We start from the raw sequence: 17,765 nt of genomic DNA, 5'->3' as shown, positions 1-17,765 counted from the left end.
GGCCACTCACCTGCAACTGTGGTGCCTGGAGCATCTCCCCCTCGTCTCTGGCTGTCAGCTCACTAAGAATTGAGGGGAGGGGCCCGCGGGATCTTCCCTGTGTACAGTGGAGAGAGGAGGGGCCTCTGACCTGGGCAACTTATCGGCTTCAGTGTACAAGTGAATTGCTTTGCTTGTACACTGAAGAGAGAAGCCGATTAGCTGCCTGGGTCAGAGGGCCCCTCCCCTCTTCACTCTACAAAGGGAAGACACCTGCTAGCAGGAGGGGGATCCCGCGGGCATGTTTTCACAGCAGGAAGCTGCAGCAGTCCCGGTGATCTGACAGATCGCTTAATGAACACTGGAACAAAGCCAATTTCCCATGATTTTTCCCAGGACACGGACAGACTGGGACTTGGGTCTGAGTACCATGAATGTCCCGGCAAAATCTGGACTGTTGACAACTATGGGTCAAAACACAGGTATGTTTTAACTGCTTTGTTGATAAAGGTTTGCTTGGAGAGCTGAATCTCACATTATACACTCAGCTGAATAAGGGCTCATGCACACAAGTGTATATGGCCATACAACATACAATACAGCTGTATTCTGGTGCCCAGGAGCCCAGGTGTTGTCTACAGCTTCCCATGCATTTGAATCACAGCATACGGCTATACGCAGGACTATGTCGGTCCTAAGGTAAATGCGCACAGACTGCATGTGTCCAGGGGCACTGTATGTGTGCATCCGCGAATACTGTCATAATTAATTTCTATAGGTGACTGCACATGGCAGATGTGGGTCCCGGGAGGGGAAATATGCCAGAATTTAAATTATTAAGCCTTGTTCACACGGGTGTACTACAGTGCACAGCTGTGCGAGGACTGTGTTTAACCTCATCAGGATGAACAGGTGTTGCATGCATCCCAATGCAGGCAGTCTTATTCAGCTGGGACACAGTGGCTCTGTGGACAAATTTGACACAGTGTGCATTCGGAACTATACACCTGCATCTACACAGATGTCAAATTGGGAGCAGAAGCTGTGTCCATGAAGCCACTGAGTTTCAATTGACATGAATAAGACTGCTTGCATGGAAATGCAAGTAAAACCCGTGCATCCCCATGCAGGAAAATGCGACCCTCCACAGGTGAATGCTGTAGTACGCCTATGAGAATGAGGCCTTACAGTCCCAGGCACAGGTGTACATGAAGCTTATATCAGTTGAGTGACTCTGCCCTTACACATGTTGTAGAGCTATGAACAGAGTTCAATTAGAGAGAGAGAGAGATAGTCTGAAAGGAAAAAGCTATTGCTGTGTAAAGATGAACTAGTTAAACAAAATCCACTCCAGTAATTCAGCACAGGAAGATCCACTATTTAGTCCAATGGAGATCTATTGGCTTTGTCTGGTAGATTAGCAAAGTGATAAAAAAAGTGGTTGAAAAGAACACATACCCATTCACCACTGGCAAAGGGCACAGTAACATACTATAGAGGAAACCTACTCTCAAAGAATCTATAGGGTCCTCTCCAATCATCAGGAGAGATCCAATAAAGATCCTGCTGTTAACACACAAGTAATGGGATGGAAACCTGCAATGCTTTGACATCATTGATCTAATAAGAAGTAAACCACTGATTCACAAAATAAGAAGATGTTTTATATAAGTAGTTAGAAGCCTCTATAACTGTATAAAAGGATTTTTCCTTATCAGAGTGGAATTCCCTTTCAAACCAAACCTTTATACATTTTCCATATGAATTTTTACTTTTGCTCGACTTGTGCATTGGTAAAATAATTTAATTTTCTGGGTAATTTCCTAGTTTATTATTCCAAATCACAAAATAAAACATAAACTTTGTCTTTATGGGGGGTTTGATAAATTTGATTCACAGCATTTTAGAGCAATTCATAAGTACAGCATTTTTAAAGTTAAAATAAAGTTCACACAGCCCGCCAGCGCATTCCTCCAATATATTTTGTTAATCACAGAACATATATGCTAAACAGCAAATTTCTAAGAAATAACATAATTATTTCTAGCATTGAAACAATGTTTCTCGCTGAGTAACTTATACAAAGCATAGAGTATTTGGATAATTGTGGGTTTTTAGAATACAAGCATAACCGCAGTTTATTCAATAGAAAGTGGAACGTGGAGGAAAAGATGATTCATTCATACATCAAAAATATAATTGAAGACTTGTGGTGGCTTTATTCCTGCTATACTGTAAAATGCATGTAAACGCTAACAATGAATTGTAGCCACTTTACTCTATGCAGAGGCGTTTATTCAAATTTAGAGTTGCTTGGTTGTAGTCAGCCTAAGCTGGATTGATAGTTCAACTTTCTGTAGGTCTCTCGTAAGCTCTAGTTGTTGTTTGCTTCTGTCTTTTTCATGCATGGGTTGTTGTATCCTTGGTAATGATATGGGAGGCTGCCATGACCACAATCATAAATATTTATATCACTTTGGCCAACCCCTAGGAGGTTCATTCAGGCTTTAAGAGGCTATCAATATTAAGGTGTGACCTTGAGAAGTGAGTCTTCACCTAGGCCTCCTGCCCGGGGGGAGGCATGCAGTTCTATATTGAAACCTCTTGACCATGCCACCTTTAGGCATAGCTCCCAACTGTCCCTGATTTCGAGGGACTGTCCCTGATTTGGAGCAATGTCCCTCTGTCCCTCATTCTTCCTCACTTGTCCCTCATTTTGGTCTGATTTATATAGATGTATATAAAATGCACTTTTTATCTATCAAAAAGTGTTTTCCAGCACTAAACCTTTCATCTGATTTCTAAATTGCTGCATTTGTAAATTCCAAAAGCAAAAAGGAATAGTAGTGGTAAAAAAAGCACTTGTGGGTTTAACCAATCTTGTTTTTTTTGTACAATTCCCCTTTAAGGGGGCATGGCCAGGGGTGTGTCCTATGCCTGTATACTTTTGCTGATAGATGTCCCTCATTCCCATCTCAAAAAGTTGGGAGGTCTGCCTTTAGGAGGTGCTCAGGTGGAAGCCTGGGATTGAGACCCAAAGAGATGAATAAGAGGATTGAGGCACCATGGAGGAACTTTAACTTGATTGGGGTATTGGAGAAGCTGGAAAGAAGCTTGTTCCTCAATTGAAGTATGGTGACCTCTCCACAAGGAGTCAGTAGCTGGACCACCTAGTACATTGCCACCAGGAGTTCAATTCACAGAATGCTTCAAGATTCTTTAGCTGTGAATGCTGTAAGTACTGTTTGATCCTCTTCTGGAGTCTGCCAAGCCCAAAGGTAACCTGTGCTTCAGCCCTCTCTCTAAGTATAACCAGTAAAGTCCATATTTGTTCTCAAAAGTGACTGGTGGTTATATGTCCACTTTACTCCACTACCGCTAAGGATCTAAGCCTAGGGTTAAACATTATATTCCAACTGACCACTGTGGGTCTCTACTAGCCTTTAGGGGGTAAGGGGGTCCTACAGAAAGTCTCTAATTTGCTTCCTTTTGGTTTGGTAAATATACCATTTAAAGTGTTTTGCCATATCTGTTCTATATCTGTTGAGTGCAAAAAAAATATTACCTGTTGATCCCGCCAGAAATTTTGTAAACCGGTAACATTTTGCTCTTTGCCTGTGCTACACTCTTATCAGCTACATTATTCCCAGTTTTCTCTCTGGACCACATTATGTAGTTCTAACAAGCGTCTTGTCCTAGGGTAAAAATAATGTTCCTCCATATATATAGTGCAGTGAGCGAACACTGTCACCCTAGCACAGGTGAAAAAAAGAAAACAGAATCTGAAAAAAGAAAACAAATGCAGCCACCACATCTAAGAACTGATGAGCTGCAATACATTACATATTTGTTCTTGAGTTTAGAAACACTTGAACTAATTGAATTAAAAAAAATGGAATTCTGAGATAACATTTTATCTCATGTAGTAATTTGGGTTGAAATAAGCCATCAATAGAAGTCTGGCATTGGATCCTAAATTTATTGATTATTATTTATTATTTATAAACGCTTGTGTAAACCATTTCAAAACTCCTAGTTTATGGAAATAAAATGTAACAGCTGGATTTACTAAAGGAGCAAAAAAAAAATTTTTAAAAACTGCGTTCACTTCAATCATTCAATGACGTTCAATAACAAATCCCTTGTGCAAAATTGGGCATTCAAAGCTTGCACACCTTCACCCTATTTACTGATTGCAGCCTTTAGTAAATCAAACTATTCATTTTAAAGCAGCCTTGTTACCACACCAATCATTTCAACAACAATTTTCCCATAAGATTATATTCACATTTAATGTATTTAACTTCTTGTGTACTTGCACTAAAACCCCCCTCCTGCCCAGACCAATTTTTAGCTTTCAGAGCTGTCACACTTTGGATGACAATTGCCCGGTCATGCTACACTGTACTCAAATTAAATTTTTATCATTTTTTTCACACAAATGGAGCTTTCTTTTGGTGGTATTTAATCACCACTGGGGTTTTTATTTTTTGCTAAACAAACAAAAAAATACAGACATTTCTGAAAAAAAAAAAAAACATGTTTCATAGTTTGTTATAAAATTTAGCAAATGGGTAATTTTTCTCCTTCATTGATATTAGCTGATGAGGTTGCACTAATGGGCACTGATGGGCTGCACTGATGGGCACTGATGGGCTGCACTGATAGGCACAGATAAGGCGACACTGATAGGCACTGATAAGACGGCACTGATGGGCACTGATGAGTGGCACTGATGGGTCGCACTGATAAGTGGCACTGATGGATGGCACTGATAGATGCCACTGATGGGCACTGGTAGGTGGCACTGATGGGCATTGGTAGGTGGTATTGATAGGCAGCACTGGTGATGAGGCACTCATTGGTGACATTTATAGCTGGCACTGTGGGCACTGATAGGTGACACTGTGGGCACTGATGGGTGGTACTGTGGGCACTGATGGGTGGTACTGTGGCCACTGATAGGTGACACTGTGGGCACTGATGGGTGGTACTGTGGGCACTGTAGGGTGGTACTGTGGGCACTGGTAGGTGGTGCTGGTGGGCACTGGTAGCAGGCACAGGTGGTCACAGAAGCCTCTGCAGAGGCTCTCCATGATCGGGACTGATGTCCCTCTTACGTGATCGGCTTTTTTTTTCTACTCACGCTACCAGCGTGGAGAGAAAAAATAGCCGATTACCAGTTCTGTTTATGTCCCATGATTAGCTGTAATTGGCTGACAGCTGATCACGTGGTAATGGGTCAGGATCGACCCCCTTACTCCAATCTGTGATCAGCTGAGTCTCATAGACTCGCTGATCACAGAGCGAGCTGTGCACGCCCTACAGGGGACATGCAGGCCGCTCGAGCATGGGAGGACGCCTATCGGCTATAGTGCGGACGGGAGGTGGTAAATGCATGTTACTCACCTGTGAAAGTCTCCCTTGTGTAGACATCCAAAAGCCCTGAGCCTGATCACCTGATGATAGGTGCTGCAATCTTGGATGTGCAGTCAGCAATTGATTTTCTAGCATATTTAGAGGCACATTGCAAGTGAATAAAATATCATTTTTGAAAAGGAAAAAAGGAGGTAATCCTTGATTATTTTGTGCTATCAAGTGCAATTTTTTGGGGACAGGGACTCTTCAAAGCTTTGACATGCTGGGGTTGATTTAATGAAGGAATAGAGAAGGTTTACTTAACACATTTAGAGTTCACTTTCTTTAGTAAATAAAGTAAAGCTTTTTTTCATTTTGTATACCTATTCATATGCAATAGGATTCAGTAAACTGCATTTTCCTTGACACTGAGTGCATGATTGATTTAATCACAGCTTTACTATATTTGCAAATCTAGCATATGCTACTTCAGAAAATCAACCTAATACCTCAGAAATATAGAAGTATTATAACATAATTTTGACATTATCATAGGACTCTGGGTTACTATGACCAAATTGTGTATTGCGGGGGGGGGGGGGATTATTTTTCACTTACCCTCCCCATTCTCTTCCTTCCAATCCTATTTTCCTGTTCCCTCCTTTTCTTTTTCTCATTTTTATGGATATTTATAGATTATTGAGGAAATAGTTCAATGTATTGTATGGCACAAATACATTACGGTAAAAATCACAAAGATATTAGATTGTTATTATTTTGATTTATTGATTGCTCATGTTATATTTGTGTGTGTGTGTATATATATATATATATATATACATATACACAGTGGGGACAGAAAGTATTCAGACCCCCTTAAATTGTTCACTCTTGGCAGCCATTTGCTAAAATCATTTAAGTTAATTTTTTTTCCTCATTAATATACACACAGCACCCCATATTGACTTAAACCCAATTGAGCATCTCTGGAGAGACCTAAAAATGGCTGTCCATCAACGTTTACCATCCAACCTGACAGAACTGGAGAGGATCTGCAAGGAGGAATGGCAGAGGATCCCCAAATCCAGGTGTGAAAAACTTGTTGCATCTTTCCCAAAAAGACTCATGGCTTTATAACATCAAAAGGGTGCTTCTATTAAATACTGAGCAAAGGGTCTGAATACTTAGGACCATGTGATATTTCAGTTTTTCTTTTTTAATAAATTTGCAAAAATGACAACAATTCTGTGTTTTTCTGTCAATATGGGGTGCTGTGTGTACATTAATGAGGAAAAAAAATTAACTTAAATGATTTTAGCAAATGGCTGCAATATAACAAAGAGTGAAACATTTAAGGGGGTCTGAGTACTTTCTGTCCCCACTGTATATATATGTGTATATATATATATATGTATATATATATATATATATATATATATATATATATATATATAGTATCTCACAAAAGAGAGTACACCCCTCACATTTTTGTAAATATTTTATCCTATCTTTTCATGTGGCAACACTGAAGAAATGACACTTTGCAGTCTCCCTCTTTGTTAGTCCCCAACAGTGTTGATCTACTCACTCTGTCCTCTCTTTCTCCCGTGCCTCCAGGAAGGGCTTCCTCCCGTGTGTTATGGCAGGATTTTTCCAACACCTGAGCCTTGGCCAAAGTCAGGACACCCTCCTAAACTAGGGGGCACCCCTGAGGGCCACCGACAGCCTCCTCAACATTGTATCTCCATCTTCCACCTGACTGCCCTGCTGGCATGGCCCATGTCTATTAATGGAGTGGTCTCAGCCCCCTGCCAGGCTACCTCAGAGGATTGGCTGAGGTTCCCTTTATATTCAAGGCAGCTCCTCCTAACCTCCACCCACTGATTCTAGAAGATTCCCCAACCTTCTAAACCAGGGGGAGGCACCAGGGAGCTGCCAGGATAAGTCACCCAGCCCTGAACCTTACTGAACCCTGACCCAGATTCCATGGCTCAGACTTAGCTCTGAGCCAAACTATATTTTACCTACTCTAAATTCTAAGAGACCCTGTACTAACCTCTAGTACACACTAAAGGGTGCTACACTTATATACATGTAGCACCCTCTAGTGTGCTAGAATAGGTTTTGTTATTGTAGGTAAATTGTCAGGCTTGGCTGGCAGCCAAGTCTGTGTTGTTTTGTTAATCTGGGTCGGGTAAGTGACTCAGGGATGGCTGGATGACTCACAGGCAGCATTTCTGAGACCTCCCCCTACTTCTAGAAACTTACAGAAGATTCTAGAAGAATGGGAGGAGAGGAGGAGCTGCCTGGAGTATTCTGAGGGCCCTGACCTATACCCAGCAGATGGGTTGGCAGGGGGCAGGTCCCCTCAAATACTCAGGGTCAACCCAGCTGGGTATAGGTCAGGGTGGAGTTTGGGTGGAAGCTGGAGATGGAGTGTTAGGCTATCGGTGGCCCTTGCAGGTGCCCCCTAGTCTGGGGGGGGGGGGGTGACCTCAGGCTTGGGTGTGGAATGTTCCCTCTTCATGACACACAGAAGAGTCCTAACCAGAGGCACGGGAGCATGTGGAAGAAAGCGAGAGGACACTGCCGGACAAATCTCCAGGGAAAACGACAGCCAGGTGGGCTGGTGAGTGTTACAGTCAAGAGGACTGAGAGGCATGCCTGAGAGAACTGGGCGCAAGCAGTCTGGGATGGATGCAGAGTCAGTCTGGGAGGATTGTGGAGTCTCAGCCAGGAGGGCTAGTGAAAGGGGCAACTGCATCCAGGTGGGCTTGCATTGCCTGAACAGGTAGTGTTGGGATCAGTAGCCACAGGAGGAGGACAGATGGGAACTAGGACTTTTTGCTACACTACCATAGACCCGTGGTCCCTGCCTGCTAAGGGCATTTGCTAGTGGTCTGATTGCTCTTGTCAGACCATTCATACGGTGCCAGCTGGTCCTGCGATGTGTAGCTCTACAAGCAAGATTTGCTGAAGGTAGAAGGAAAGTGTATATACGAACTGTATATAGTTGTTTCCCTGAAGAGTTCTACTACCTTGATCAAGTGGGCATCCCATAATGCCCTGATCCCTATCCAAGTTCAATTCCCCTAATAAAATACCAAAAAAAAACAATGCTGCAAAGACTGCTTCTTCTCCCCAGAGTGCTGTGGAAAATTCTGTGTGCCTTGCTGTGCAGGGTGGGAGATACCTTCATTCACCAGTGGCTCCTGCGGGGGTAGCGCCACATACACTATATATATATATATATATATATATATATATATATATATATATATATATATATATATATATACTGGATTAATTAGTTGTATTTGATGTTAAACATAGAAATATTTTCCCTTGGACCACCCTAGTCTTCATGATTAAAGTATAACTAAAGGCAAAACTTTTTTCTTTGGTTAGAGTGGAGAGGGATTAGAACTGTCAGTTCTTAATGCTGTCTGTGCCTGTTAACGACATTCCCCCTCTCTATTTGTCCTATTTACTATTATCATTGAATATAAAAGTAAAAGAAAATCCCACATTTTGGATTGTCCTCAGAAAAGTAATAAAAGGGAAATCTTCCAATGAGGACTGGTGACCTGGGGGTCCTCAAGGAATTATCTTAGTTTGCAGAGATTTCCTTTCACTTCCTGTTTGCTTATGGGACAGAACATGAAGGGAAATCTCTGCAATGGGACACAGATAGTGAAAAAAAAAACGACAGGGGTTATAACCCCCCCCTTGCTCTATCCAAAATGAAAAAAAAAAGGTTTTGCCTATAGTTCTACTTTAAGCCCCTTTGGGCGAAACGCATTGAAGCAGCTGGATGACAGGCCTCAAGTCACTGTATGTGTATGTGTTACTGGAATTAAACTTTTTAACAACTGTGATGTCATTGTTCACCCTTTCCCTTCCTTTCTTCCTTTTCCTTTTAGTAAACCAGGTTCATTAGCTCAAAAATAGCTCATAGATATATTGTGATATTTGATATGAATCTGGATCACTAGTTACCGTATATACTCGTGTATAAGTCGAATTTTTCAGCCCCTTTTTTGGGGCTGAAAGTGCCCCCTTCGACTTATACACGAGTCACCGCCGTCTGCCTACGTGATCAGCGTGTCATGCAGGCAGACGGCAGCCAACGTGTGCTACATAGCACTCGGCAGCGGCTCTCACTGTTCAAAAGCTGCGCCTCCTCGTATGTGATAAGCAGTCAGTGTACAGCCTGGTATGAGGATGAGAGAATGTCCGTGATAGGCTGACCGCTGACTGCTGGGAAATGGAGTTTTTTGGACGAGGAGGAGGCGCGGCTTTTGAACACTGAATGGCCGCCGAATACTACACGCTGATCGGTGCAGAGCGGCGCACAGAGGATGCACAGGACACAGGTAGGATGCACACACACACACAGACACATGCACACAGGTACATATACACATACACAGAACACAGGTACATATACACATGCACATATACACAGGTACATGACACAGGTACATATACACATGACACATGCACATATACACAGGACACATGCACATATACACAGGACACATGACACATATGCACAGGACACATGATACATGCACAGGACACAGGGAGGTATACAGCTGCAGATGGGCATTGTTGACCCTCTTTTTCCACTTACAGTAGCTGCTGCATTTCTCACCCTCGTCTTATACTCGGGTCAATAAGTTTTCCCATTTTTTTTGTGGTAAATTAGGGCCTCGACTTATACTCGGAACGACTTATACTCGAGTATATACGGTAGCTCTATTTGTTATAGTAAACAATCTTTATTTTCAAATGTCAAATGTAAAAACAACTTTTCTTCAACAGTTCACAAACTTCAGGTACACAAAAACAATTAGTTTGCTCACCACCAGCCTCACACTAGGGTTCAAAATTCCCACCTGTTTCAGAGGTCCAGAAAAGTGGCCGCAGTAGTTCAAAAACATCTCAGTAGCCAGACCTCATAAATGTGTCCTCTTTCCACCCAACACCTCATGGACACCTGCTGACTGCTTCCTGCTCTTTTCAACCCTCTCTTGCAGGGGGGTTAATCCCGTCAGGACCACAAAACCCATAGTCAGGGTTGGAGGCCTAGGAAAACGGTAAATTCGTTTTAACTCTTTACCAGATCACCCGGAACCCCTTATCCTGCATGGATGAGAATCCCTGAGAACTCCACAGTGCTTGTTTTTGTCCCCCTTAAAGAGGCTACAGTCCCAATAACGGGGATACCTATCTGCTTTGTAGGACCCATCCCTAGCATCCTGTACAATATATATATATATATATATATATATATATATATATATATATATATATATATATATACAGTAGGGATAAGCTTCGAGTTCAAGTCGAACTCCTGTTCGACTCGAACATCGGCTGTTCGCAAGTTCGCCGAACAGCAAACAATTTGGGGTGTTCGCGGCAAATTCGAATGCCGCGGAACACCCTTTAAAAGTCTATGGGAGAAATCAAATGTGCTAATTTTGAAGGCTTATATGCATGGTATTGTCATAAAAAGTGTTTGGGGACCTGGGTCCTGTCCCAGGGGACATGTATCAATACAAAAAAAAAGTTTTAAAAACTGACGTTCTTTCGGGAGCAGTGATTTTAATAATGCTTAAAGTGAAACAATAAAAGTGTAATATCCCTTTAAATTTCATTGCTGGGGGGTGTCTATAGTATGCCTGTAAAGGGGCGCATGTTTCCCGTGTTTAGAACAGTCTGACAGTAAAATGACATTTCAAAGGAAAAAAAGTCATTTAAAACTACTCGCGGCTATTAATGCATTGCCGGTCCGACAATACACATAGAAGTTCATTGATAAAAACGGCATGGGAATTCCCCACAGGGAAACCCTGAACCAAAATAAAAATAAAAAAAATGACTTGGGGGGTCCCCCTAAATTCCATACCAGGCCCTTCAGGTCTGGTATGGATATTAAGGGGAACCCCAACCAAAATAAAAAAAAAATGACGTGGGGGGTCCCCCTAAATTCCATACCAGGCCTTTCAGGTCTGGTATGGATATTAAGGGGAACCCCGCGCCAAAATTAAAAAAGAAAATGGCGTGGGGTCCCCCCAAAAATCCATACCAAACCCTTATCCGAGCACACAACCTGGCAGGCCGCAGGAAAAGAGGGGGGACGAGAGAGCGCCCCCCCTCCTGAACTGTACCAGGCCACATGCCCTCAACATTGGGAGGGTGCTTTGGGGTAGCCCCCCAAAGCACCTTGTCCCCATGTTGATGAGGACAAGGGCCTCATCCCCACAACCCTGACCGGTGGTTGTGGGGGTCTGCGGCCGGGGGGCTTATCAGAATCTGGAAGCGGGACGTTTTTAAAACTTTTTTTTGCATTGATCCATGTCCCCTGGGGCAGGACCCAGGTGCCCAAACACTTTTTATGACAATAACTTGCATATAAGCCTTTAAAATTAGCACTTTTGATTATTCATGTTCGTGTCCCATAGACTTTAACGGTGTTCGTGTGTTCGAACAATTTTTTTTCCTGTTCGCATGTTCTGGTGCGAACCGAACAGGGGGTGTTCGGCTCATCCCTAATATACAGTATGTGTTGTGTGTATATATATATATATATATATATATATATATATATATATATATATATATATATACAGTATCTCACAAAGGTGAGTACACTCCTCACATTTTTGTAAATATTTTATTCCCCCCTACCCAAACAGCCATTTACTGGAAAGATGAGTGTGCTGCTGTTTCTCCTTCTCCAGCTCCCTGAACCCCTTATGCAGAGGGTATGTGATTATTTATAACTTACTTTTATTTATATACAGTATCTCACAAAAGTGAGTACACCCCTCACAATTTTTGTAAATATTTTATTATATCTTTTCATGTGACAACACTGAAGAAATGACACTTTGTTACAATGTAAAGTAGTGAGTGTACAGCTTGTACAGCAGTGTCAATTTGCTGTCCCCTCAAAATATCTCAACACACAGCCATTAACGTCTAAATTGCTGGAAACAAAAGTGAGTACACCGCTAAGTGAAAAAATCCTAACTGGGCCCAAAGTGTCAATATTTTGTGTGGCCACCATTATTTTCCAGCACTGCCTTAACCTTCTTGGGCATGGAGTTCACCAGAGCTTCACAGGTTGCCACTGGAGTCCTCATCCACTCCTCCATGAGCACATCACGGAGCTGGTGGATGTTAGAGACCTTGAGCTCCTCTACCTTCCGTTTGAGGATGCCCCACAGATGCTCATTAGGGTTTAGGTCTGGAGACATGCTTGGCCAGTCCATCACCTTTACCCTCAACTTCTTTAGCAAGGCAGTGGTCATCTTGGAGGTGTGTTTGGAGTCGTTCAGTTCAGTATGTCACAGTACATGCTGACAATCATGGTTTCCTCAATGAACTGTAGCTCCCCAGTGCCGGCAGCACTCATGCAGCCCCAGACCATGACACTCCCACCACCATGCTTGACAGTAGGCAAGACACACTTGTCTTTGTACTCCTCACCTGGTTGCCACCACACACGCTTGACACCACATAAAGAAAATAAGTTTATCTTGGTCTCATCAGACCACAGGACATGGTTCCATTAAACCATGTCCTTAGTCTGTTTGTCTTCAGCAAACTATTTTCAGGCTTTCTTGTGCATCATCTTTAGAAGAGGCTTCCTTCTGGGATGACAGCCATGCAGACCAATTTGATGTAGTGTGCGGCGTATGTCTGAGCACTGACAGGCTGACCCCCCCACCCCTTTAACCTTTGCAGCAATGCTGGCAGCACTCATACATCTATTTTCCACAGATAACCTCTGGATATGACGCTGAGCATGTGCACTCGCTGAGCACAAGGCCTGTTCTGAGTGGAACCTGTCCTGTTAAACTGCTGTATGGTCTTGGCCACCATGCTGCAGCTCAGTTTCAGGGTCTTGGCAATCTTCTTATAGCCTAGGCCATCTATATGTAGAGGAACAATTATTTTTTTCAGATTCTCAGAGAGGTGCCATGTTGAACTTTCAGTGACCAGTATGAGAGAGTGAGATTGATAACACCAAATTTAACACACCTGCTCCCCATTCACACCTGGAACCTTGTAACTCGTTAGTCACATGACATCGGGGAGATAAAATGGCTAATTGGGCCCAATTAGGACTTTTTCACTTTGGGGTGTACTCACTTTTGTTGCCAGCGGTTTAGACATTAATAGCTGTGTGTTGAGTTATTTTGAGGGAACAGCAAATCAAAGTGTCATTTCTTCAGTGTTGTCACATGAAAAGATATAATAAAATATTTACAAAAATGTGAGGGGTGTACTCACTTTTGTGAGATAAAATATATATATATATATATATATATATATATATATATATATATATATATATATATATACAATGTGCCAGGGCTTGCTTTTCATATTATTGTAAAAAAATATGATATTATGATATGTCACTAACATATATGCCAGGACTGATTTTTGTAGCTCCTCAGTATAACTGGAGGAGGTCCAGTTGGCCTGTCTCGTAGAAATACAATAATAACACAGACCCCTCTTCAATAAGAGACTAATTATTCTAGGGTTTAGATATAAAGCCGTTCCCTCTCTTTCCCCTAGACCTGAACCTCCACTGCACTGACGTCTGTTTATTTGTGTTGATATTCAGAGCATAACACTTCATATACTGCAGCAGTTATTTCTCAACGTCCCTGTGTGTATATGTTCTGCATTGCTCATAATGTTATCACTGTGCTGCTCCATGGGATTTTCCACCAGGAGCATCACTGAAACCATCTGTCTGAAAGTGGTTGGCCTGATACAAATGAGGTGTGCAGCTTCATCAAAGACCCAGCGCGGGAATCTCATCCTTCTTAATGGATGCACTTTGGACTGGATTTATTCCCAGCTGCGCTCCAGTGCTTAGTCTCATCTTGGCAAAATACCAACATACAGTATATATGTGTAAGGGCTCTGTCACCGATCAGGAGGTACTGAGGGGTGCAGGGATGAGGTAGGCCAGACAATACGTGAGGCCAATGATCCCCAATGTCCCCAAAACTTCCCCATCCAGACACAAGTAGCATCTTCTGTTAGTAGACTTTGTTCTTCAGGAGACTGGCACACAGGCTTTTGTCCACCTTGCACACTGCACTCCAGCTGTTACAGGTTATCTAAGCCAAGCAAAACCCCTTATTCGTTTCCGAATTTCGTTTTCGTCCTAAAAATAAATTTATTTCGTTACTCCCGAAATTCGTTTTTCTTTATTTTGTTTTTCGTTAAAAACTTACATTCGTCCGAAAATCCAAATTAAATAAGGTCGAATCTGTCATTGAAGGCTTATGGTGTCTGTCAAATGTTCAAAGAAGATTAGACAGAGCAGCTAAACTATACAACGCCGCAATCGTACATTTCCGGTCAAATTTTCCGCCTACAAGCTAGCTGTAGTAGAATTCTAATGTTGTATGACTAGTAATAAATTAATAATTATTTATTAATTATTTTACTAGTCAACCAACATTAGAATTTTTCTATAGCCTATGGGCGGATGCATTTGACCGGAAATGTATGATTGCAGCATCGTACAGTTTACTAGCTGCTCCGTCAAATCTTCTTAGAACTTTCGACAGACACCATAAGCCAAAGATTCGACGTTTGTATGTTTTTCGTTGCTTTGTCGAATCTTCATCGTTCACTCATTGGTCTACTACTCTACCCCAACAGTCAGCTAACTTTCGTTTCTCAATCGCAAGTGCAATGGCGGGTGCGGTATCCGATGCTGTGTCAGTCTCAATTTCAAATAATATGGCATCAATGAATTTCGACATGGAGGACGTTCCACTTCCTGGGCCTTCTATGGAGGCAGCAGCAACATCCCCAACACCATCATCCAAAAAAGGGCGCAGGAGGGGGACACAAGCTGCAACCAGCAGGAAGCGAAACTGTTAGGTACCTGGTAGTAGAGCCTGACTTTGTAGGAGAAGACCTCTCATACAACGCTGGTTCAGGAGTCACTGGAGTGGGAACAGTGATCTCCTGAGCACAGTGGGGTAGGAGTGCCTGTAGAGCGGAGTCTCTGGAGCTGAAGAGAGGAGAGATCCTACAGGGATGGCTGGACTACAGATCTGGTAGACACTGGAGACAGCACGCAGGAACACTTGTAGATGCAGAGATCACTGGAGCTGAAGCTAAAGGTGCAACAGCAAGGACAACAGCAGGCACAAGCAGGGTCAGACGGTCCGGGTCAGCACGGATAAGAAGCAGGCGAAGACAGCAGGCAGAGGCAGAGTCGGTAGGCAGGCAAGGACTGGCAACGGTATCAGGCAGGTAGCAGAAGAGTAGTCGGGCAAGCCGGGTCGGATAGGAGCGGAACGGGTAGTCAAACAAGCCGGGTCAGATAGGTAACAGCAATCAGGTTCAGGTTTACACGAATCACAAGCTGAGACGAAGCAGCAATGAGCCAGAGGCACAGGGGGATTTTTATGTGCACTTTGGCGCCAAACCGGCGCTATCGCGAACGCGCGCACGCCCGTACGCGCGCACGTGCACACGCGCGCACGCCCGAGCGCCGCGTACCCGCGCGCGCCCCAGCGCCGCGCTGACGCCCGGGAACACCACAATCTTGCCGAGAAGTGTGTAATGGAGCGCGCCGGCGCATAGGCGCGCGCCGACGCCCAGGTCCGGTGCCGGTGATACCCTGACATTGCCCCCCCCCCAAGGGGCAACCTCCGGGTGCCCAAAAGCCTTTTTTCAGGATGGTTAGCAAAATAGGCTCGAACTAGGCGCCTAGCATGCACATTACTATCAGGTTCCCATGAATTATTTTCTGGGCCGTAGCCCTTCCATTTGATCAGGAACTGGATCTGCCCTTGTCTTCTCCTGCAATCGAGGATAGCCTCGACTTCAAATTCCTCGTTACCATCAATCACAATGGGTTCAGGAGGTCTAGTTCCTCTACCAGGAAAGGGATCAGGTACAGCAGGTTTGAGCAAAGACACATGAAACACGGGATGAATTTTAAGAGAGTCAGGCAGAGTCAGTTCATACGAAACTTCATTAATTTTCCTTCTAACCGGAAAAGGTCCCATAAACCTAGGTGCCAACTTCTTAGAGGGACAAGCTAGTTTGATATTATTCGTAGAAAGCCATACCTGATCGCCCGGTTGAAGCTTCAATTCCCCTCTTCTCCTTTGGTCAAAGATCCTCTTGCTGTCCGCCTGAGCCTTGGATATTGCTTCCTGCAACATCTGGTTGTTATGATTGATGAAGTCTACCGTACTCTGTACTGCTGGAACTGAGGACTCTGGAAGAAAATCGGGTAAAAAGGTTAGATGGAAACCATAATTAGCGAAAAAGGGAGATTGACCGGTGGCTGAGTGCTTGGCGTTATTGTAGGCAAATTCTGCCAATGGCAGTAAGGATACCCAATCATCTTGTGAAAAGGAAGTAAAACATCTGATATACTGTTCAAGAGTCTGATTGGTCCTCTCTGTCTGACCGTTGGTCTGAGGGTGATAGGCCGATGACAAAGCCAACTTGATCTTTAAGGACTCACACAGGGCTCTCCAGAAGCGTGAGGTAAATTGTACCCCTCTGTCAGAGGTTATGTTTACGGGGATTCCGTGGAGTCTGATAATCTCCTTGATGAAGATGTGAGCTGTTTCAATAGCTGACGGAGTTCCTTTTAATGGAAGAAAATGGGCCATTTTGGTAAAACGGTCAACTACCACAAAAATAGCAGAACACCCCTCAGAACATGGAAGCTCTACAATAAAGTCCATGGATATCATTTTCCAAGGCCTATCGGGTACTGGTAAGGGTTTTAACAGGCCCCAAGCTCGACTCCTGGAAGTTTTATTCTGGGTACAGATAGGACAGGAGCTAACATACTTCTCGCAAAAGTCCTTTAAATTGGGCCACCAGAAGGTACGTTGTACCAGTTCCAAGGTTTTTCGAACCCCAAAGTGACCTGCCAGTGGATGATCGTGAAGAAGTGCTAAGACCTTGACCCGAACCTCCTCTGGAACAAAGATTTGACTCCCTTTCCAAAACAATCCGTCCTTGTTACTTAAGGTAATCCCTGTGGGTCTGGCTGATTCAGAGGATGCTTCCTTGATCTGGGAGAGGAGATCAGTTTGTATGAGCAGAAAATTGTTTGCAGGTAAAATGGTATCCGGAGCAGACGAGTCTTTTGGGTTGTCATGCATACGTGATAATGCGTCTGGTTTGACATTTTTTGAACCTGGCCGATAAGTAATGTGGAAGGAAAAGCGTGAGAAAAACAGCGCCCAGCGGGCTTGTCGGGGTCTTAGCCTTTTAGCAGATCGTAAATATTCTAGGTTTTTGTGATCAGTATAAATTAGTACCGGATGCATAGCTCCCTCCAGCAGGTACCTCCACTCTTCTAATGCAGTTTTGATGGCAAGGAGTTCCCGGTCTCCAAC

At 43.4% G+C, this 17,765-nt stretch overlaps 1 protein-coding gene across 1 annotated transcript in view; it reads left to right on the top strand.

The window, feature by feature from the left end:
* The first annotated feature begins 229 nt into the window (after window positions 1-229).
* The window catches only part of LOC141146164 (uncharacterized), a 28,024-nt gene continuing 10,488 nt past the window's right edge, over window positions 230-17,765 (top strand). Inside the window, exon 1 of the mRNA XM_073632903.1 lies at window positions 230-461. Within this exon, the coding sequence (XP_073489004.1) occupies window positions 334-461 (128 nt within the window). The 5' untranslated portion in view covers window positions 230-333. The remainder of the gene's footprint in view (window positions 462-17,765) is intronic.

The sequence above is a fragment of the Aquarana catesbeiana genome, linkage group LG05 (genome assembly GCF_042186555.1).
Source record: "Aquarana catesbeiana isolate 2022-GZ linkage group LG05, ASM4218655v1, whole genome shotgun sequence".
Classification (NCBI taxonomy): Eukaryota; Metazoa; Chordata; class Amphibia; order Anura; family Ranidae; genus Aquarana; species Aquarana catesbeiana.
This window is presented reverse-complemented; position numbering and strand designations above follow the sequence as displayed.